The 24,812-nt window shown below is 35.4% G+C and overlaps 1 protein-coding gene and 1 pseudogene across 1 annotated transcript; one reads left to right on the top strand and one right to left on the bottom strand.

Moving 5' to 3' along the window:
• Positions 1-11,265: 11,265 nt before the first annotated feature.
• On the bottom strand, positions 11,266-12,231 carry LOC106828035 (olfactory receptor 9K2-like). Its single transcript, XM_014836273.3, has one exon. It carries the CDS (start codon positions 12,205-12,207, stop codon positions 11,266-11,268), a length of 942 nt encoding a protein of 313 aa, XP_014691759.3. The 5' UTR covers positions 12,208-12,231.
• Positions 12,232-15,869: 3,638 nt separating this feature from the next.
• On the top strand, positions 15,870-20,945 carry LOC123279991 (olfactory receptor 9S13-like; annotated as a pseudogene).
• Positions 20,946-24,812: the final 3,867 nt, after the last annotated feature.

Here is a 24,812-nt window from a genome sequence, read left to right as displayed (position 1 = left end):
TATTGTATTCATTTATTATTTCTAATCACTTTTTTGTGGATTCTTTATGGTTTTCTATATATAAAATCATGTCCTCTGCAGATAGTGACAGTTTTGCTTCTTTCTTTCCAGTTTGGATCTCTTTTATTTCTTTCTCCTGCCTGACTGCTCTGGCTAGGACTTCCAATACTATGTTAAGCAAGAATGGCACGGTAGGCATCCTTGTCTGGTTCCTGTTCTTATAGGGATATCTTTCAGTTTTTCACTGTTGAGTATGATATTAGTTGTGGGTTTGTCATATATGGCCTTTGTTATTTTGAGATACGTTCCTTCAATACACATTTTATGCAGAATTTTTATCATAAATGGATGCTGTATCTTGTCAAATGCTTTCTCTGTGTCTATTGAGATGATCTGTGATTTTTATTCGTCATTTTGTTAATGTGGTGTATCATGTTGATTCCAAGGAACCAGCTCTTAGTTTCATTGATCTTTTCTATTGATTTTTAGTCTCTATTTCATTTATTTCTGCTCCAATTTTTATTATTTCCTTCATTCTACTTATTTTGGGCTTTTTTGTTCCTCTTTTTCAGTTACTTTAGGTATACTGTTAGCATGTTTATTTGAGATTTTTCTTGTTTCTTGAGGTACGCCTGTATTACTATAAACATCCTTCTTATTACTGCTTTTGTTGTATCCTATACATTTTGGCATGTTGTATTTTCATTTTCACTTGTCTTCAGATATTTTTTGACATCTCCTTTGATTTCTTTATTGATCCAGTAGTTGTTCATAGCACTTTGCTTAATCTCTGCCTATTTGTGGCTTTTCCAATTTTCTTCTTGTAGTTGATTTCTAGTTTCACCCTGTCATGGTCAGAAAGATGCTCAGTATGATTTCAACCTTCTTAAATTTATTGAACATTTGAAAAGAATGTGTAATCTACAGCTTTTGGATGGAATGTTCTGTATATATCTACTAAGTGTGTCTAATCTAATGTGTCATTTAAGGGCAACATTTCCTTATTGATCTTGTGTTTGGATGACCTATCCATTGACCTCAGTGGAGTCCCCAAATCCCCTACTATTATTGTGTTACTGTCCATTTGTCTTTTTATGTCTGTTAATAATTGTTTTATATGTTTAGGTGCTCCTATGTTGGGTGCATAAATATTCACAAGTGTTATATCCTCTTGTTGGACTGTTCTCTTTATCATTATGTAGTGCCCTTTTTGTCTCTTGTTACAGTTTTTGTTTTAAAGTCGATTTTGTCTGATATAAGTATTGATACCCCAGCTTTCTTTTCATTGCCGTTTTCATGGAGTGTCTTTTTCCATCCTTTCACTTGCAGTTTGTGAGTTTCTCTAGGTCTGAAGTATGTCACTTGTATGCAGGATATATGTGGGTCTTTTTTTTTTTAATCTTTTCAGACACGCTATGTCTTTTGAGCAGAGCATTTAGTCCATTGACATTTAAAGTAGCTATTGGTAAGTATTCACTTATTGTCACTTTGTTACTTTTTTGTGGGTGTTTTTGTTGTTCTTCTCTGTTCTTTTCTTCTTCTCTTGTTCTCTTCCCTAGAGATTTGACCGCTTTCCCTAATGTTATGTTTAGGTTCTTTTCTCTTAAATTTTTTGTGTATTTATTATAGGTTTCTGTTTGTTTTTACCATGAGGTTCATAAGTAACAACCTATGTATATAGCAATAAATATTAAGTTGATGGTCTCTTAAGTTTGACCTCTTACTAAAAGTCCTACATTTTCACTGCTCCCCCTCCACATTTTATCTTTTTGATAGCATATTTAACGTCTTTTTTTGTGTATATATACCCCTTAACTTCTTATCATGGGAATAGATCATTTTAGTACTTTTGTCTTTTGATCTTCATGTTTGCTTTATAAGTGGTTGATCTGCTACCTTTATGGTATATTTGCTTTTACCAGTGATTTCTTTCCTTGAGAATTTTATTATTCCTATTTGTGGTCTTGTCTTTTCCACTTAAATTAATCCCTTTAGTATTTCTTGTAAGGGCACTTTAGTGGTGAGAAACTCTTGTAGTTTTGCTTGTCTGGAAAACTCTTTATCATCCTTCTACTCTGAATGATAACCTTACCAGGTAGAGCATTCTTGATTGTATGTTTTTTCCTTTCAGTACTTTGAATATGTTCTTCTACTCCCTTTTAACCTGTAAGGTTTCTGCCAAGAAGTCAGCTGATAATGTTATGGGGTTTTCTTTGTATGTAACTTGTTGCCTTTCTCTTGGAGTTTTTAGGATTCTCTCTTTATCTTTAATTCTTGATATTTTAATCATAATGTGTCTTGGTATGGGTCTCTTTGGGTTCATCTTGTTTGGTGTTCTCTGTGCTTCCTGTACCTGTTTCCTTCCTTAGGTTAGGAAAGTTTTCAGCTATTATTTCTTTAAATAGGTTCTATGCTCCTTTGCCTCTGTCATCTCCTTCTGGGACACTTACAATATGGATATTAGTACACTTGATGTTGTCCCAGAGTCCCTTAGACAGTCTTCATTCCTTTTAATTCTTTTCTCTTTTTTCTGTTCAGCTTGGGTGATTTCCTCTATTCTTTCATCCAGCTCACTGATCCTTTCTTCAGTGTCATCTACTTTGATGCTGATTCTCTCTAGTGAATTTTTCATTATTGTATTCTTCAGTTCTGATTGGTCCTTTTTTATATTTTCAAATTATTTGTTGAAGTTCTCACTGTGTTTATCTATTCTTTTCCCAACATCAGTGACCATCCTTATGACTATTGCTTTGTATTTTTTTTTATCATGTAGATTGTTTATCTCTGCTTTACTTTGTTCTTTTTCTAAGGATTTGTCCTATTCCCTTATTTGGAACACATTTCTTTGTCCCTTCACTTTATCTATTTCTTTGTGCTTGTATATAGATATTAGGGAGATCAGTTACATCTCCTGATTTTGGAAATATGGTCCTATGTAAGAGATGTTTTATGGGCCCAGTAATGTGCTTCCATCTCATCACCAGTTATAAAAGTTCCAGAAGTGTCCCCCATGTGGGCTACATGTGCTCTTCTGTTGTTGTGGGCTTGCTTTTGTTTCTGGTGGCACAGGTAGGCCAGAGTGGACCCTAGGCTGGCTAGTTGTAAGGCTTAGCTGTGTGCAGTTTCTATGGTCACTTTATTCACATCTTCTGCCCTGTGCTCATGCCCTACCAAGGCAGACCCACTTGCCCCACCGCAGAGGTCCCTCACACTTTGCCTATGAATGCCCACAAGTTCTTGTGGGCTTGCTCCATAAGGTGGCTGCCTGTCCTGGTTGAGCTGGATTAAATCAATGCTCTAGTGTGTGGGCAAACTCCTCTGATAACAGGCCAGAAGAAGAAATCCAATGGCATCTGCCAATGTCTGTGTCAGCACCTTCACCTTTGTACTAGGTCACAAAAATGGCTGCTGCCAGCATCTCAGTCCCTGGGAAGGTGGTCTCAGCTGCCTCATGCCTCTCTGAGATGTGCCATGAAGTGCCACAACTAGAATGTGATTTTTTCCTCAGCAGAGTGGTATTTCTGCCTCTTCCACCTCTATCAGCTTTGTCCCATGTTCTGGGGCTTCTTTTTATATAGTCTCTAGTACTCTCCCAGAGGTAATTGTCCCACAGGTAGTTTAGGATTTATTATGTGCATGGGAAAAGGTGAGTTCAGAGTCCTCCTACACTGGCATCTTCTGAGCAATCTCCAGGAGCTTACAAATTAGTGTGAGGGTCTGATCCTTGTACAGACAATAAAAATCCAGAGATGTGTATGACAAAGACAAACACAGAGACTGCAAGATGAAGTGGCTGAGAGTAGATGGTTGGTAGTCAGGGAAAATCTTCAGGGCTAAGTGGAAGATAAATTTAAAGATAATAAGACAGTCTTTTCAACAAATGATATTAGAACCACTGGACATCCACATGCAAAAACGTGAACCTAGATATAAACCTTACACTATTCACAAAAATCAACTTAAATGAATCATTGACTTAAGTATAAAACACAAAACTATATTGCTAGAAGATACCCTAGAAGAAAGCTGAATGACCAAGGGTATGGCAATGCCTGTTTTAGATACAATGCCTGAGGCATGATCCATGAAAGACATAATTGATAAGTTGGACTTCACCAAAATTAATAACTTCTGCTCTGTGAAAGAGATTGTCAAAGCATAAAGGAAAAGACACAGGCTGGGGAAAAATGTTTTCAGAAAACATATCTTAAGGATACCCAAAATATACAAAGAACTTTGAATATTCAACTACAGGAAAACAAACAACCTGATTAAAAAATGGACATAGGACCTTAAAAGACACCTCACCAAAGAAGATATACAGATGGCAAATAAACAAATAACAAATAACAAAAGATGTTCCATGTCATATGTCATATGTCATACGGAATGCAAATTAAAACACCACTGCACACTTATCAGAATGGCCAAATCTAGGACACTGACATCCAATGTTGGTGACTATGAGGAGCAGCAGGAACTCTTATATATTGCTAGTGGGACTGCAAAATAGTACGGCCACTTTGGAAGACAATATAGCAGTTTCCTAAAAAACTAAACATACTTTTATTATATGATTCAGCAATTATGCTGCTTGGTATTTACCCAAAGGAGTTGAAAACTTATGTCCACACAAAAATCTGAACACAGATGTTTATAGCAACTTGAATCATAATTGCTAGTAATTGGAAACAACCAATATTTCCTTCATACTCCTTGGTATTTACCCAAAGGAGTTGAAAACTTATATCCACACAAAAACCTGTGCCTAGATGTTTATAGCAGCTTTATTCACAATTGTCAAAACTTCAAAGTAACCAAGATGTCATTCAGCAAGTGAATGGATAAATAAACTGCGGTACTTCCAGACAATGGACTAATAGTCAACACAGAAAGGAAATGAGCTATCAAGCCATGAAAAGAAATGGAGTAATCATAAATGCATGTTACTAAGTGAAAGAAGGCATCTACAAAGGCTACATATTGTATGATTTGACATACAAGACATCCTTGCAGTTATTGTACCTTTAAACTCCAGGATAATTTTTAAAAATAATTTATTCATTTCATTCTGGTTTGCTTGTTTATTTTTCAGTAACTTTCCTGGACAATTTTATCTAATTCTGCTTGCTCTGAGAAGCCTCTTGTGTCACTTCTCAGAGGCACAACCTTAGGCTGGTGCACAGTTACTCTTGGATGACAGTGATTTAATCAGGGCTACCTTTGGCTTTGTCTTCCCTGGTTACTTTGTGGAGTGTTATACCTCTGTAGGTTTCCCACCCAGCAAGTAGGCTCGACTAATTCTTGTTCTATTGCTTTGAAAACATCTGGGACATCTATTTCTCTACAGCCTGATCCAATTAAATTTGGTCCTCTTTGTAAGAATAGTCTTCAAGGTCAGTCTTTGTGGTTTGTTCCAGCTGCAGGAAGGCCCTGCTTAACTGTGTTGTTCCCTGGTTGACTATGCTAATCTTCTAGTTGATCTACAGTTAACTTTTTTCTCTACTGGAGCAACCAACCTCTGCTTAACTGCTTGTCACCAAGTATTTGTTATGTTTGAGAGTTGACCTATGGTGGAACCTCTACACATTTATTCCAAATAAAGTCAATTCACTTGAGGAGAGCTTTGGAGTCCTCTGTTATCATGGCCTGCCTTTCAGGCTAGGTAAAACCTGTGTCAACTGTTCTGGACTTGGAGCATGGGCAGTGGGCCAGTTATCTTAGTGTGACAATCGTGCCTTATGGGCAGGTTTCTGGGTGAGGTCGGTACTCTAGGGTCCTCTAAGTTTGTCCCTCTTGGAATAGAACATCTTTCATTTGAACTGGGACAACAGAAATTGGGGCCCCATTATTTTCAGCCTATCTTGCCTGGGATAAAACTTCTACCTATGAATGGGGCTGGATAGAGGAAGAGAACTCCAGACATTTTAGCCACTGTTGCCTTGAATAGAGATTCTGCAAACATGGATCTACAGGGCATAAGAAATGTTTGCATTCTGCTACTCTCAAGGTGACATGGTAGCTTTGACTAGGATTTGCAAGGAGAGAAATCCCTACAACTTGTCTACACTTGCCTGAACAAGTAAATTTTCTGCTATGCTAGGCTGAGAGAGAGGAGGGACAGAGTGGATCTTGGCTCAAATACATGTATGTGAATATTCATATCGGGTTTATTCACGATACCTAAGAACTGAAAATACCTCAATTGCCCATCAATTTAAGATTGCATAAGCAAAATTTGGTATATGTGTACAATGTAAAAAGAAATATACTCAGCAATAAAAAGAATGAATTACTTACACACATGACAAAATGAATGAATCCTAAAATCATTTTACTTTGTGTAAATCGTGACACAAAGGAGTACATACTGTGTGTGTGTGTGTGTTCATCTACATATATATGTACAGAAATAATCAGATTACTGGTTATTTGGGAATGGATTTGGAAGGAAGTATGGACTAAAACAGGGGCAGGATAAATCTTTTGGAGGCGATGGAAATGCTCTGTAGTTTCATGTGGTGATGGTTTCACTGATGTATAAAACTGTCAAAACTCACAGAAAGGTACACTCTGAATGAATAAAGTTCATTTCACACTAGTTATTGCTCAATAAAACCTTTATGAAAAAATAATGCAGGGTCAGCCCAGTGGCATAGTGGTTAAGTTTGCATACTCTGCTTCTAGGGCCCCAGGTTCATGGTTCCTGGGCAAGGGCCTACATGCCACCCATCAGGCCGTGATGTGGCAGCATCCCATATGCAAAGTGGAGGAGGACTGAGGAAGATGTTAGCTCAGGAAAATCTTCCTCAAGCCAAAAAAAAGAAAATGAGGAAGATTGACATCAGATGTAGCTCAGAGCCAATCTTCCTCACAAATAAATAAATAGATAAATAAAAATAATCATGAGCAGAGCTGCTTTTTCAGATCCTAGGACTAGCATTTTAGACCCATGACAGAAGTCTCCGTTTTTTGAACTGAAGATTTAATTTTAACCTAAAGAACAGAAAACTACTCAAGACAATAGAAGATATTTATAATATAAAAAATCTCAATGCTAAAAGTAGGCTAAAAGCTTTTAATAAAATTATTGTTAGTGGAGCAGAAAGTGAGTGAGGATTCACAAACATAAACACTATCATTTAAGTTAGGAAAACTTTACTAGTTATTGACACCACCATCACCTATAATTATAAATTTAATGGGAAGTCACTAGATGAGTTTGAATATGTTTTAGATGAGATTGCTATTTGGGTGCTAAAAATGATGCTTCAAAAAAATACCCAGTAATTACTAAATCAAAAAAAATCACTAGATATTATTAAAATGATTTTGTATGTGACTTGTACTACAACTTTGATTATTTTATACACAGTCTCATAATACATATATCATATTTAGAGAATCACACATATACGTATATGTATGTATGCATTAATGATATTTTGATCAATTTTATTAACATGGTAATCATTATTATTTTTCAATCTCACTTTTGTTTTCAGAACTTACTCTGTACAGCACATCCATTGTCCTTGAGTCAAAAGTAAAATAAGAAGAGTAAGTTCCAAAAAATAGAATAGACCTGATTTAATTCATGTAGTAATGTCAGCAATTACTTGACATCAGGAAAGGAAGGATAAAGGTCAGCACTGAAAAATACTATGTAAATACTCTGCTGGTGGGGTCATTAGCCTCTACCTCAGCCTGAAGATTCTTTTCTGAGCCAGCCTACGATATTCGACACATAGGAGGAGAATCAATTATTGGTGTTTTCTCAAAGGTGTCCTGGTATGTGTGTGTGTGTGTGTGTGCGCGCGCATGTGTCTGCGAAAGAGAGAGAGAGGGAAAGAGAGACTATTGCTATGTTTGTATTTCTGTGTATGTTTGGGATCTGCTGATGGTTGGCAGGTGGTACAGACACAGTGAATAGAGAGGAACATTCTTCTCCTTTGACACCAACCATTGTTATGATTTCTTTCTCAGTTTAATATAAGATTACTAATATCCCCTGGACGAGGACCCTGCGTCTGGGCCTTAGGATAGCTGGAATTATAAGGAATCAGGAGCCTCTTTCATTGCAGGCGTGCTCCATTATAGGACTCAGAGTGCTCCCTGAAGGATTCTGCATTGTACTCCCAGAGGAGGGCTGGTAAAATATGCCTCTTTGAACCTAAAAATCTCTCTACTTCATCTCAGGAGAAACACAAGATGCCACTTTAGCAAAGTGACCACTGAACCCAAAAATATTCATACAGCTTTTCTACCTAGTGAGTCCTCTATTTTCCCCAGTTATCTGTATTTTAAAATGTAGGTGAAAGAGGAGACACTTGCTGCAGTATAAGAGAGAATTCTTAAAGAAAGACATGGATAGAGAGATAAATAGCTGTAGTATTTGATAAGATACTATTTTGCATCTAATGGGTGGCTCTGTTCATTTTTAATTGTCATTTTTTAAGTCTTTTATATTAGTTGTCAGCAGAAAGAAAGGTAAACACTGAAATAACTAAGCAGTTTCTCAAGATCTGTCTATGGAAATTAAAACATAGGTCAGCTTGGAGAATTAGGTATTCTCCATGGTAGAGAGTAAAGGAGAGAGGCAGAGAAAATTATTGTCTTCCTCTCCGAGACTTAACATGACATAGTTCTAAGTGTTACAGGCTCTTAACATCAGCCCTGATATCAGTTCCCCCACATTGAACCCAGCGTATATGGGGTTAAAACTAAAACCCACCACCCGCTTTCCTGCTTCTCTAGCTCCACTCACATGCAAATACCTGTTTCTTTAAACTTTGACTCGTTGAGCTTTACAACTAAATGGGAGTTACAAATTGTTCAAAGCCCAGGTGGCCTGGAGTTGGAGGCACACTAAAGTTTAGCTGATCATGTGTCCTTGAAGTTTGCCAGGAAAGCTGCTGTCTCAAGAATATCAAGGAGCAGAGGCTTCCCAGACCTCAACTCCTCACTCCCGGTGCTCAAACCCGCCTCAAACAGGAAGACGAGACAAAACGGCAAAGGACGCCCACCTGCCATCCTCCTATCTCACCATCCCCCCGCCTGGCTGCAAGCAGCCTCTCAAGGCCAAACGCAGGCTGGTGGGAAAGCAGCGAGCTGCACAAGCTACATGCGCCCCTCCCCTACCCAAAACCCCAAAGAAAAATCCCTACCCGTTCCTCATCGGGGAGCTAGCAATTTTTAGAGGCATGAGCCCTTGCTTTGCTCCCTGTGCCTGGCATAGTAAAAGCCTTTCCTCTCCACTCAAGACTCTGTTCTCGTTATTTGGATTGGCATCGGGTTCAGATACCAAACTTTCAGTTACATAAGGGCCTGAGGAAAGAACAAATGTAGCAGTGAAATATATAGATTTAATGAATCTATTTGAAATTTGTATAATTTAATCCTGCAAGTAATTCTAAGATGTAGATACTATTATGCACCCCATTTTACATAAGGAAATAAAAACATGCAGAGACATTATGTAACCTGCCTAAAGTTGCAGAGGAAGAAACAGAATTTGAAAGATCAGTCTCACTCCCGAGATTATTTTCTTAACTAAGTTAACAATTAACTCTTAACACTTATATTTTCCTCCTCATTTTTTGAGGTAGCATTTCCCAAGTCAGAGAAGCACAAACATTAGAAGCCATTATTCACTTCTACTTCATTCTTATTTTATCAACCATCAATCAATATTCAGCTGAGTGTACCTGCCATTTTAAACATAATCCCTCTCTTCACTATCTCTAATATGACTGCCTTTGTTAAAGCCACCATAAGCTCTTACTTGGATGACCGCACGCTTTCTGTTCTGACTACCTTCTCCCTGTGAATATTTATCTTCCACAAAGCTATCAGTGTGATTTTTGTAAAAGGCCAATTTGAATACAATACCACGTTTCTTAAAAATCTCCAATGCTTACCCTCAGGCTACAGAATAAACGGCATCTTCCTTGGCTTGTCATTTACATCTGCATGATTTCCATTTAAGTCTCACCTCTTATTCCCTATCTTGTGCTTTAAAAATCACTTATTAAACTTCACACAGTTCACTATATGGTTATTTATTTCCCTTTGCACAGAACCCTGTCTATTTCTTCTTGCTCAACTCTATGCTTTAACAAATGTGCTTGGGAAGTGTTCCCTGCCATGTAAGACCTCTCACTCTAGAGGCTCTACGTCCTTTGTGTTTGATATATGTGTGTTTTCACCGGGTTTACCATGGGAATGTTTAGATTTCTATCCAGCTATTTTCCCTTCTTTTGATTGTGAGCTTAAGAACAGAAATTATTTATACCTAGGCATTTTCATAGGGCAAAGAGTGCATCAAAATTCAATAAATATAAATTTGGTGAATTTATTCTCACAAAGGCATATATAATAAAAAATGAATTACAGGGGGCTGGCCCCATGGCTGAGTGGTTAAGTTCGTGCACTCTGCTGCAGGTAGCCCAGTGTTTCGTTGGTTCAAATCCTGGGCGCGGACATGGCACTGCTCATCAAGCCACGCTGAGGCAGCGTCCCACATACCACAACTAGAAGGACTCACAATGAAGAATATACAACTATGTACTGGGGGGCTTTGGGGAGAAAAAGGAAAAAAATAAAATCTTAAAAAAAAAAATGAATTACATTTACTTTTGGTTTATTTTCATTAGAGTTTCCTTATAAAAAGAGAGAGTTTTCAAGAGTAACTTATCCAATTCAGAGAAACCGTGAAATGACTGTGTCACTCATTCAGCCTCTGGACTATCAAGAGTGACTCACATGTCATCCTTAGGACACTGTGCACCGCAGAGTATCTGGTTTTCTCACTAAGCACTCAAAAAGATTTCTTCAGTAAATTTGATATTTTGTTCTGTCTGCCTTATTGTATCAACCAGATTTTGTTTCCTCTACCAATTAATTATATACATAAGCACAATAAGCACATAACATATCTTATTCCCTCAAGATAAATAAGACATGCCAAAGAGCATCTTCAGAGAGCCAGGAGAAAATTTGGAATTCATCTTTCTTAAAAACAAATGACACAGCAATCATTGTCATTATCCAAAATGAAGTATAGAGAAGCCATTCTACTTTATAATCAATAGCTAGACAAAATATAATCCAAATGTATTCTTCCTCTCTAAGTACATGGAATTCAAAGAGATAAACTTGCTAAGATTAAATATTTCTAAGATGAATGTTGCATTCTTGGTGTGAGTGCTTCCCCAAATTGTGATAATGTCCAGGTCTTTCAGTTATATCAACGTTAAAATAGAATCAAGCAAAAACATTTTTTTTCCCCAGGACCATTCTCAGAGCTTCTTTGACATCTTTGTTTCTCAGAGAGTAAATCAGAGGATTCAACATGGGAGTGACTAAGGTGTAACATAAGGAGGCCACCTTACTGAGCTCAGGAAATCTGTCAGGGATAAAATACATAAAGGTGACAGCACCATACAGTATACTCACAACTCCTAGGTGAGAGCTGCATGTGGAGAAGGCTTTCTTACGTCCCTCAGTGGAGCGTATTTTTAGCACTGTGGACACAATATACATATAGGACACAATAATGACAGTTATGGTAGGCAAAATAATAATGCTACATAAGACAAAAGAAAGGATCTTATGAATGTAGAGATCAGAACAAGAAATCCTCTGAACTGGACGGTAATCACAGTAAAAGTGGTTGATGGCCCGCGAAGCACAAAAAGGTAAAGTAAATGTCATGCCGCTCAGAAGAACTCCATCAACGCAGCCACAAAAATAGGAACCAGCCACCAACTGAGTGCAGAGACGTGTTGACATCCGAACAGAGTAGAGGAGTGGGTTGCAGATGGCAACAAAGCGGTCATAAGCCATGGCTGCCAGAAGAAATCCCTCAGTTACAATGAAGAGGGTAAAGAGAAAGAGCTGGGTCACACAGCCTGCAAAGGAGATGGACTTGCTCTCAGACCAGAAGTTGATCATAGCCTTGGGTGCAATAACAGATGAGTAGAAGAGATCAATGAAGGAGAGGTTGCCTAGGAAGAAATACATTGGTGTGTTCAGCCGGGGATCAGTCATTATAATGGCCATCATCCCAACATTCCCTAGAAGGATCATGGCATAGACGAGCAGAAATAGCAGGAAGAGGAGGATGTGGAGCTCTGGGCGGACCGTGAAGCCTACAAGAGTGAAGTCGGTCCCTTCTGAGTGATTGCTTGTTCTCCTGTCACCCATAGCAGAAACCTGCTGAGAAGCAAAAGGCAAATCAATGAAATCTTGGCTTTGATTCTAATGACATAAATATTCTCTTAAATATAGAAATACATTGCTTGTAACAATTAAATATTGCACATAAAGCAATTTTAATGTCATGAAGAATCGAGAATTTGGACTAGATAACACTAAACTTCTGAGACTTATTCTATTAAGTAGTAAGGGAAGTTATTTTATTATATTTGAATCATACGTTTGCAGGGAGTTTAGCCAAAATATAGCATGTTTTATTCTCTAGTTTTACTCCCATTCTGAATTTCTTTCCTCAATGTATTTATAGTTTTAGAATGATCTTTATCCAAAATATATATTATGTGTAAGACAAAATAGAAGTATTACTTATAATCTCTGTGATAGTGTTTACAGCAATTGTGTTAGCCAAGTCAGTGTTTGAATCATTACGTGACAGTAACAAATATATTTAAAATAATTTTACCTCAGTCTATTTAGTTTCTGTTATCACTGTAGCCATCTTTGAGAATAAAATAAAAGTAGATAAGTTATTGGTATGTTAAAATTAATAACATCAAAATCACTAAGCATGGATAAAATAAAATACTCAAAAGCTATTTCCAAATATACATTTATTTTCTCAGATCAAGACTATTCCCCCAAATAAACATTCTATTAAAATAAACATACTAATAAAATAAGGCATTCTATTGCCTCATTACATATATTTCAAATTTTTTATTACAAATATTTCATTTCCATCAGTAGTTGCTTAAGTGAAAAATGTCTTAACCCTTTCGCCTTTTCTTGAAGCAGAGAGAGAAGCTGGTGAACATTCCAATCCTTACACTGCAGTAAATGACTTTCTTCAAAGCTACATCAATTCAAGGGACCTCACGCTTCAATCAGGATAAGGAATACGGAGAGAAGGAAGCTTCTCTCCTGAATTCTCATATACTTTATACATCTTGAAATAAAGATAGTGGGATAACCATGGATACGGAAGGAGCATAGCAACCTTGTGTCCTCCAGAGTCCATGATCATCTGGTACAGTATCAGCAGTGGTTCTTTATGATGGTCTTAGTCGTTTTTATTCCTGTGAAATCTTTTTTCAGTATATTTTAGCACTGAGGTTTTGCTCATCTTCTGTGAAAGATCCCATTGGGAGAAGAGTAACCATAAAGTCAATTACGGAGACATAAGTGCAGGCTCCATGGCTGTTGTCCAGGAGGACTGCAGTAACTCAGATACAGACAAATAGTCTAATAATAGACCAAGAACAAGGACCTTTTTCTTCTCTGGTTGTATCTTTTTGGAAGTTTCTCTTGACCTTATTTTCTCCATTGACAAAGAAAAACTTTCTGATAATTATCACAGCAGACATACTGATAGGCATAGAGAAACAGATTGAAAAGTGTGTACACTATGAGAGAGGTTTTAGATGAATATTTTAAATTATGTAGCAAATTACATGTGCTATGAATTTAAAAGAGACAAAAATTCAGTCCAAATTATGATTTGCCTGTATTTCTTGATGCAGACATATTTCATGACAAGACAAATGCTCTCAAAATCACAAACTCAGTCAGATAAAGTTTTGCTAATTCTTTGCTTTCCTGTATTTAAATAATAAACAGTTAGAAAATAAAATGGGGGAAGTAATAGCATTCAATAAAATTTTAGAAAAATCCTTAGTAAAAATATTTACGAGATCAAGACCTATATTTAAGAATTCCTTAAAAATTATTACGTGACTAAAAGACTACATTCATATAAGAGATATAATACCCTATTAATGAGCCTAATATTACAGGGATGCCATTTTTTCCTAAGTATTTCCAGAAGTTAATTGTAATTCTACTTTTAGAAACTCTCTCTTTTTTTTTTTTTTTTAGGAAGATTAGCCTTGAGTTAACATCTGCCTTCAATCCTCCTCTTTTTGCTGAGGAAGACTGGCCCTGAGCTAACATCCATGCCCATCTTCCTCTACTTTATATGTGGGACGCCTCCCACAGCATGGCTTTTGCCAAGCAGTGCCATGTCCGCACCCGGGATCCAAACTGACGAACCCTGGGCTGCCAAGAAGTGGAACGTGCAAACTTAACCGCTGTGCCACCAGGCCAGCCCCAAGAAACTCCCACTTTTAATTAAAAATTATTTCTGTAATGTTTCTGGATTTTTTTTCATGTAGATATAGCAAAATGATATGGTGGTAGAGCTTCTCCTTAGCATAATACAATATTAGTAAAAATTTGATCAGTATAGGAAGACAAAGTGCTTTAGGTATTTTAAACAGGAAATTATTCATTAAGGTGAACTGCGACCTATCAAATTTGGAAAGGCTAGAGAAACTTCTGGGTGACACTCTTGTAATGACCCTTAGAGCAATATAGGATTAATTCACAAAGAGGGCTACCATTGGAGGTATGATTTTAAAAATACAGCACCATAACTCTGATCCAGGGATCAAAAATGTAGACACAAAACGATGTCACTGCTTCCTCATTCATCAAAATAGTTTCTCTAGAAATACTCAAAAATACTGCAGAAAAAAAAGCCCACCTACAGTCACAACCTTCCTAACTTGTAGAAAAAGTCAAAAGGAAATAAAAGTTGATCCCCTTCCAAATTCTGAGTTTGTATGGATATAATTGATAGAAAAAAATCTGTGTCAAGAAACTTAGTAGCAGAAGACACTTTAACTTTCCAACGTCTCCAACGAGAAAGCACATGGGGTGGAGCTTGGGTATCTAATCTATGAAATGTACCAGATTCCAATATACTTTTTCTCATCTTTAAAATTCCCACCATAGCACTAGCAATAACAACATGCTACTGCTTATAAATACATGAGCGACACTACCATTCACAACAGATGAGACATAAAGAAACCCTGAACAAATTCAAAGGTTGAAAACATTCAGTGAAATGTTCTTTGATCACTTCAACTTAGTATGGAAATCAATAACAATTAGATAACTAGAAAACTCTATGGGAATGGACACTAAAAATAAACGCTTCCTAAAAATCATTGGATAAAAAAGAAATCACACCAAATGATGACAAATTACGATATATCTAAACTTCTGGGATGCAGAAAAAGAAGTATTAGAGGGATATACAAAGCCTTATGGGTAAAGATTATAAAGCAGGAACATCAATAAGATTCATCTGTCTTAATAATGCGAAATAGAAAACAGCAAGTCAGAACAAAAAATAAAAGAAAGTAGTGACTTACAACTAGATAGACAACTATGCACTGGGGCTTTGGGGATTGAAAAATAAAAGGAGGGAAATAATATAGATAAAAATAAGTTAAAAAGAAAAATGAACAATATAGACTATTCACATGACTAAACATGGATCCTTTGAAAGATTTGTAAGACTTTAGTAAGAAAGATCAGTAAACTCCTAGTCAACTTAACAAAGATAAACCAGCAATATTAAATCACAAGCATCAAGAATGAAAAGTGGGATATCACTGTAGCTCCTGCTGATATTAAAAAAAGAATGTAGTAAACAATATTTTTAAGAAATATTGATGATTCAAAATAAAATTATTTTAAATAGAGCAAAATGATGTATAAAGAGAAATATAAATTCTAACATATCTATTAAGGAAATTAAATTTTTATTAATAATCCTCCCACGAAGTATGATCCTTACTTAAATGGCTTCACCAGTGTTTACTTCCAAATGTTTAAAAAGGTAAGACCATTCTTACCTAAACTCTTTCAGGAATAATCACAAAGGAAATGTTTCCTCACTATATTTATCAGTCTGTCATGTCTCATATAGGCATTAAAATAAAAAATTATAGATAAATTTCTCTCATAAATTTAACTTCAAAAGTTCTAAGCAGAATATTAACAAATAAAATACTTCAATATATAAGAAATAATAAAATGTCACTGAAATATGTATTTATACTGCAAATGTAAAGGTCATTTAATATTGAAAAAGTATTGAATTTAAGATGTTTCCACATCTTCTCATGAAAGAATAACTATGCAAGATTTGTCTTCCACAACCAAAACTAAACTCTAGAGAAAATATGTGAACCAACTATATTCAGATATGGGACAAAAAGCAGTGAATGACAGTAATATTTGAGAAAAAGGAAACATCAAGAAGAAAAGATTTTAAACTTGAATACATAACAATAGAAACAAATAGAACATAAGCATAGAGATAAAAAGGAAAAAAATGAACATTCAGTGAGAGCCGAGAAAATATTACATATGTAATTGGAAGAAGAGGGGTCAGAAAAATGTTAGAAACTATAACGGGCAAAGTTTTTTTCAAAATTGATGATAACTACAAACTACAAACAGATGCAAGAAGATTCACAAAACCCAAGTAGGATAAATGCAAAAAAAAAAAAAGCAAAAACAAATGAAGGCACGTTAGAATAAACTTTCTGAAAATGAGTCAAAAAGAGAATATTGGTGACACAACGAGCAAAAAAAAAGACATTATATACACAGAAATACAAGTTAGAGCCCAGACTTTATGTCAGAAACAATTCAAACTAGAAGACAATGGAACAACATCTTTAAAGTGCTTAAGATAGGAGTGGAGACCAATCAAAATGCTACATCCAGGGAAACTATACTTTGGAATTGAAGGCAAAATAGGAAACTTTTGAGTTAAAGGAAAACTAAGAGATGGCATTATGCCAAATTTGCACTCTGAGAAATGTCAAAGAAAGTTTTTCTAGCTGAAGGGAAATATTATCACAATAACCTAGGATCTCTAGGAACATTTTGAAATGCACAGAAAATGATTGTGGGAAGTCTTGAAAATTTTCAAGTAGGGTTCTTTCTTTCCCAATATTTTAGTTGAGGAATCTTGTACATTCTAGAGTAGTGGGCCACGTCCAGTTTCCCTCACTCATTGATCTATTGTCTATGGTGCTTTCACATGACAATGGCAGAACTGAGGACATATGCAGAGAGGGAATTTCTTTCACTTTCAATGTGCTTCTCGAGCTGTTTCTCTATTTGTTTCTAGCACCTACAAGGCAAGCCCCACCGTGCTTCTCATCCTTGAAGAAATTCTCAGCCTTCTGGGATCTTCTAACACCACCTTTTCTCGTGCCTTGAAATCCTAGATGGAGAGATGACTGCCTGCTCTAGCTAGTAACTATGTTACTTCAAAATCCTGCTCTTTTTCCAACTCTTCCATTGACTATTTAGATTGTTTCCTGTATTAATTTTCCTTTAATACAAGCATGATGTATTTACAGTAAAAATAAGAAATGAGTTTCGAAAAGTAAAAGTTGTAATCCATTCAAAGGAAAAATCGTGAATGCTGCTCTGTGTCAATCATGAAAATAAAAGAAGAATCAAGCACTTCTCATGCAAATGTGTTTTTCTATTTTTCTGATTTGTGAGTAGAAGTTTAGTTATCATGTCCTCTAGGCAGCACTTCTAACTTTCTAAAAGTCTGGTGAATTTACTAATTAGTAATTTCTTCTCTCATTTTTCTTTTAGCACTATGATACAAAATGCATTACTGGTGAGAGAGAACTTAGTCTCTAATTAACATCCTGCAGGGGAAATGCCAACCACTCTGGTTTTCCTGTCCATGAAAGAATTTCTCTCAGAACTCATCCCAGGTCTATTTGTTGGTTTAATCAATGACAAAGTACAGTAAACTAAAAAAAGAAAACAGGAGAGAGATGAGCTATAATTTTGGCTAGTACTTGTTCTTCTTAACAATTTGAGTCATGCCGTAAACAGTGAGAAAATGCAGTCCATGTTGCAGAAAAACTTCCTGGTAAACAGAGATTTGCTTCTTTTCTCAATTTTGTTTCTTTATGAATGTACTCTATTTCAATATAGTGAGTTTACTAAGATAAGAAGTAGAATTCATTCTTGAGACTATCTCTTATATTTGTTTACTCTCAATACTCTTCTCCTTTAGATAGATTTATTTACATCTTCCTTTTTTTTTCAATTTTTCTGTTGAAACCAGATCCTTGTTTATGTAAAATATGAATTGAATGAAACTAGCATTTTTTGTGGTTGATAGGCCACGTCAGAGGTTATTTTGACCATTCCTATGCCTGCTAAAATCAGTCAACATTTCTCTCAACCTTTAAGTTTTTCAACGAAATGGATATTGTAAGTAGACAAAATGGACTATAATATACTTCCACAGTCCCAATCTATGTTAAAATAATGTCAAAATTAGTGAATCCATAGCAAAGACAACAAGAAAAATTATGAGAAATGGAGACATTTTATAATTTATATCACATACAATTTTATTTATTATAATTATACCATTTATACATAAATTTATATAGACACAGGGTTATAAGTTTTTATACTTATGAGACATTTATAAAATATGCGAATTTTTAAATTTATCATTTGTCAGTTTTTTTAACTTTTTGATAGATTTTTGAACAGTAAACTGCTATGCTGCTCAATCTCATGACTCTCAATACACCTCTTAAATCTGTTTTTATCTCATTTTCCCCATTCATAAAACTAGAATAAAAATTGCTTCCTTTCTGTACCTCTCCACTGTATTTTATTTAGGGACATTTTATAGTCAAAATAGCATAAGCCTACATAAATATAATGCAAGCTGATTTAAAGACATATTTCTTTCTTTGTTTTCATTTATAGCTATTTTTAATTTATCCCATGTGCCTTCTATCCGTCATATGGACATATCTTTGTATTTCTAATTAGATTTGTCTGTTTCTGAGAAGACAGAAAACTCCCTGCCCAAGACCTTACAATTCTACACATGCATTCCAACCTGCAAAATCCAAGGGGAACAAAGAGGGAAGGAAGGGAGGAAGGAAAGAAGGGAGGAAGAGAGGGAGGAAAACAATAAAAATCTGATTTCATTTTGTTCTGGAAATATAAGCAATAGTCACTTCTGTTTTTAGCAGATGAGCTGTACCACTAAGAGATGTGTCACCATAGGGACAAAAATAATGAAACAAATAAGGACGTGAGGTTAATGTATAAAAGAGTGATGCTTTTGTCAAGATCTGAAGTCTTTCTCCTAATTTAAGAAAGACAGATACAATCTTTGAATATTACTTTTCTATAGTAGATAAAGAAACTAAATAATCATTAAAAAAATAAAATGAGACCATCATTTGAACAGATTTTCACTCCAAATAAAATTTCTCACAGATTATGACTGTAAGAAATGTCTTCCACTGAGTAAGGCAACTTTCAATGGCAGTAAACTGATAATAAATCAAGAAAGAGAAAAAACTCTTATTTGTTTCCAGACATTTTCCCAGAATCTTCACTTCCTCAAAACACAAGTAGAGAGCAAATCTGCACATTCACAAATAAGTGTATGTAAAAAGGAGAACCAATCAGATTGAACTCCTCTCTAGGAAGACTTTTAAAAAATAGTTTTCCATTCTTTATGTTCATTGGTGTTTTATAAAATATTGGGTACAATATGATATGAAAAACGTTTTTTGCATAATAGTTCCTAGTTATTTTACTAAAACAAGCATTCTCATCACTCAATTCTTCCTTTTTTACCATTTCTCCAGTTCCACCTATGTCTCAGCTACGAAGAGTCAGCTGGGTAAGAATTACTCAGCAGTGACTGAGTTTATTCTGCTGGGGTTCAGGACCCCTCCAACATTGCAGATCCTCTTATTCCTAGTGTTCTTGCTGCTCTACGTGGCCACTGTGGCGGGAAATATCAGCATGCTAACTGACATTAAGATGGACTCCAGAATTCAAATGCCTATGCATTTCTTTTGCAGAAACTTGTCCTTTTTAGAACTCTGCTGCTCCACAGTCGTTGCTCCCAAAACTTTAGTCAACTTCTTGTCTAACAAAAAGAAAGCTGCTGGGGCCAGCCCCGCGGTGCAGCGGTTAAGTGCATACGTTCCTCTTCGGCAGCCCGGGGTTCGCCGGTTCAGACCTGGGTGCGGACATGGCACCGCTTGGCAAGCCACGCTGTGGTAGGGATCCCGCATATAAAGTAGAGGAAGATGGGTACGATGTTAGCTCAGGGCCAGTCTTCCTTAGCGAAAAGAGGAGGATTGGCAGCAGTTAGCTCAGGGCTAATCTTCCTCAAAAAAAAAAAAAAAATTCTTACAATGGCTGTGCTGCTCAATTTTTCTTCTTTGCCCTATTTGTGATAACTGAAGGCTTTCTTCTGGCTTTCATGGCATTTGATTGCTTGTTGGCCATTTGCTCCCCTCTCCTTTACCCTGTGCACACGTCCCAGAAAGTCTATGTTCAACTGGTGACTGGATCCTATATCTGTGGATGCATCAACGCCATAGTCCAAACATGTTTCACCTTCAGTTGGCATTTCTGTGGAGAAAACAGATTGGACCCCTTTTTCTGTGATGTCGCAGCCCTGATCAAGATCTCATGCATTGACACCTTTGTGAATGAGATTGTACTGTTTACCCTCTCTGCTCTCATCATCATCACCACCACAACTGTCATTCTAGTCTCCTATGCTTCTATCCTCTCCACTGTCCTGAAGATCCCCTCGCCACGGCAAGAGGAAGACCGCCACCTGTGGCTTCCGTATAGCAGGGGTGAGTTTATTCTACAGGACTGTGTTCTTCGTGTGTGCCCAACCTGGGGCCATCTCCTCACCAGAGCAAAGCAAGACTGAGGCTGTGCTGTACACACTTATAATACCAGTGTTAAACTCTCTGATACATAGTCTGAGAAACAGAGATGTGAAAGATGCTGTGCAAAGATTATTACACAGGAGATTCTCTCACTGATACCTGTAAAACCATCATGTAATGGAAAAATTTTGTTTTCTAAGGGTCCTCGTTATCCTTGTTCTTGTAAAATTATTATATCAAGATATTTATACAATTGGCAACAAATATTTTTCTAAGTTTTATGAAATAATATTTCTAATAATATAAGTATAGGCATCTTTATTTTATTTGCTTGGAATATATGAAAGCATATATGTCTTCCACTCATGATGTTGTAATAGTATTTTCATTCAATTTTACCCTGGTTAAGAAGAAAATATTAAGAGCCATTATTATATAATAATTACAACAATATTACATGTGTCAGAACTATTCTTTAACTTTTTTATTCCAGAAAGCAGGTAAACTGACATTTGTCTCAAAAAGATAACAGCCCCCTTGTGTAGTTGGCAAAACGGAATGGTAATGGTTACATAGGACACTTTTGAGTACAGGTCCTATTCTTTCCCAAAGGTCCAGGCTTATATTCCGAGGAATGTCATCCTTAGAATTACTATTCCTATGAAATGAGGGCCCACAATATATCGTTTGAGAAGTAATTCTTAACGTGGAAAATATGTCAATAACATTCTTCTAATTTTTATTTCTTCATTTTCTTCTAGTATACAGTGATATATTTTATGATAATAAAAGTTACACATAAAGAACAGGTACTATATGCCATAAAGCATTTTTGTTACCATTTTCAAATGGGGAAATTGAGGTACTGGAGACTATAAATTGTTGTAGCCAAAACTCAATACCAGTATGGCCCTAGATCTTTTATTATCCAAATATATATTTCAAAGTTTGTGGAATAGTCTGAAAATGTAATCTCATTACCTAGAAATAACTATTTCTGAATGCAGGTATTCATATGAGGTCAGTCCTGGAACTGTCATGAATTTGACCATTTATCCTGTCACTGTTTGTGCAAATATTATTGTGTGATTCTATTTTCTTTTAACATTTTAATCAATTTTTGGTGTAGACCAGTAATATTTGTATATAATTTTATTTATTGCTCTTTTCTCTTTTAATATAGTACATACGCTTAGCCAGTCAAAATCAGATAAATATTTTTTAATTTTAATTGTTTAATATATTATTGTAAAATTTTAGTTAATATAAAAGTGTTTTTTCTATGATACGGACTGAGGTCCTTACTCAAATTCTTTTCTATCAAGTAGTCAATTTTTCTAACATTTAAAAAATCGCTCTTTCACAGGAAGACTTTGCACCTATCTTTGTTATCTACTCTGAGTTTTCATCTCTTTTCCTCATTTGTAGTACAATTTCTTTCAGAAAAGAAAGGAAAAATGAAGGAAGAAAAAAATGAGAGGAAATGAAAGTTTTGCCCTACTTTCTCTGTTTTTCTTTCATTTCATTACATAAATGAATACTCAGTAAGAATCCAGGAACCTAATTGTGCCGAATGTATTAGTGGGAGTACATCATTTGTTTTATTAATGTATACCTGTGGTTTGTCAGTCTTCTGACACTCATCCACAAGGGTCAGACCAGAAAGTTAGTTCTTTCATTTCTCGTGCTCTCACACATGGTTTGTATACCACCCCAATGTGGCAGGGTTTTTTCTTAACTGGTATTGATAATTTAATTTAGGCAGAAGGGGAAGTACTTTCAAGACCTTGTGTCTTCCCCAAATGCTCTAGTTCAATTTGACCCCAATCCTGGCTAATGAAAATAAAGTGATGCTTTGTTTCCAATTTGCTCCTGTTACTTCAGGCAAATAAGTCTTACAGATCATTCTTGATAGGACACACAACCTGGCTATAGCAGAATCAGGAAACCACTGGTCTTCTATTAATATTTCGATAGTAATCAATTGGACCCAAATAACCCAAATTAGTACAAAATGATAATTTCTGTTGTCTCATGAAATTTATTGTTGTGATTGTACAGTGCATTTTATACATATTACATTGTCTTTCCAGTTTTTTGCTTTGTTCCATCAATTTGTTTGTCTGTTTTTGTGTTGGTGTCACATACTTGTTGCACAGTAGTGTTGAATGCCTGGTAGGGCTCCATCTTTTTTCGAGCATTTCTCAGCTAATATTACTCAGTAATTCAGCGGCTTCAGAATTATTTTGTGTTTAAAAAAATAACTCCTATTTGTTTTTAGCAGAATTTCATTTAGCAAGTAATTGACTTTATTTTGAATACACCTTTGTGAGAACAAGGCCAAGAGTATTGCTTCTGCTGTCAGACAGCCTAGGTGTAAGTCCCTGTGCTGCCCCGATCACAGCTGTGAGAAGTCCTTGAGTGGTTTTAAGCTTGAAGGGATGCTGTCAGTTTACCTACTTCGTTCAACAGGTGAGAGGATCACATAAAATAGTATAACCCGAGCTTTTAGCACCAGAAAGTATTCAATTAGTGCTACTATTATTATAATTACCATTATCATTATCATCTTTTCTACATTTTAGCAATGCTGTAGAGTTTCCATATTTGAAGCCACATATTTTTCAGTAAACATTTTTCCATGTATTTTATATATTAATTGCTATTGTGACAAAATCTTTATTAGCTTCTATTTTCTGATAATTTTAGGACTCAGAGAACTTTTAAATAACTATTTTATTTTGTATGAGTTCAACCTACTAAACTTTTGCTCAATTCTTAGAATTTTTAAATTAAATAGTAGATTTGAAGACTGCCAGTAGCGTCAGTTTTTGCAAAGTTTCCATCAACAGTTTTTTAAAGTGTTGATGTTAATTAAAAAAACCGTTCTATATGTGTCAGGTACTATATAAAGTTCACGTATATTTCTTTATTCCTAAAATAAGACTTATGATGAAGACAACATTATATGTATTAAATGTGTAATTTATATTAACATATTTTATGAATATAGAAGTTGTATCTTAGAAGAATTAAGTAATGTGCTTAATTTCACATTGCCAGTAACAAGCAAGGTCAGGGTGGGAACACAACACTTTCTGACTGCAGTGCCTATAGAGGTGAAGGTTATGTGGCAGTTGCTCAAAGAAGTTTTATCCTCTATAGGTTTTCATATTATAAAGGTATTTATTAATTCAAAGGTATTAAGAATTTTATTCAAATCTCTCTAATTTCATTTACTTTTGCTTTCTTGGTATATCATAAACTGAATGTGTTAAAGTATCGTTTGTGTTTCTTTGGTCATTTTCTCTGCTACAATAATTTTAGATTTATTGTATTATATAACATTTGGTTATATGTTTTAGAAATGTAGATGCATTTCTTTGTTATATTTATAAGTGCATTATCCTGAATTCTACTTTATTTAATATCAATATCGCTCTTGGCTTATTTTAAAGATTTTACCTAATATGTCTTATTAAATCTTTGAGTTTTACCTCTTTTATGTAGCATTTTATAGCAGTGACTTTCTAAAACTTAGTCCCACCCCACCCCGACACATACACAGCAGAGTCACCTGATTTTTAAGTGAGAGGAATCTATCTCTTTCACATTAATTGTATTAATCTGTTATTTTGCACTTTTGCCATTTTTAATATCTTTGTTTATCTATGTTCCTTTTTTGTATATTTTACTATTAAGTAAATAATTATCCTGCTTCTTTTACCCTTGAGAAATATAAGCTTAAATTATATTGCATCACTTGTGTTTAAGTGCAGAAATTTACTCTCCCTTTATGTCTGTTTACCCTCTGCCACTAATAATGTAATTTTCTTGAATATTTCATGTATATACATTTAGAACCACAGAAGACAGTAGTATAATTTTTGCTTTAAGCATCAGACAAAATTTAGAAAACTCAAGAGAAGAAAAGTACATCATATTTACCCATAATGTACTATATCATCATAAATAATATATTGTGCTTTAATTTTCAACTTTTCTATGTAATCTCTTATAGCT

Source organism: Equus asinus, chromosome 22 (assembly GCF_041296235.1).
Source record: "Equus asinus isolate D_3611 breed Donkey chromosome 22, EquAss-T2T_v2, whole genome shotgun sequence".
In the NCBI taxonomy this organism is placed as follows: domain Eukaryota; kingdom Metazoa; phylum Chordata; class Mammalia; order Perissodactyla; family Equidae; genus Equus; species Equus asinus.
This window is presented reverse-complemented; position numbering and strand designations above follow the sequence as displayed.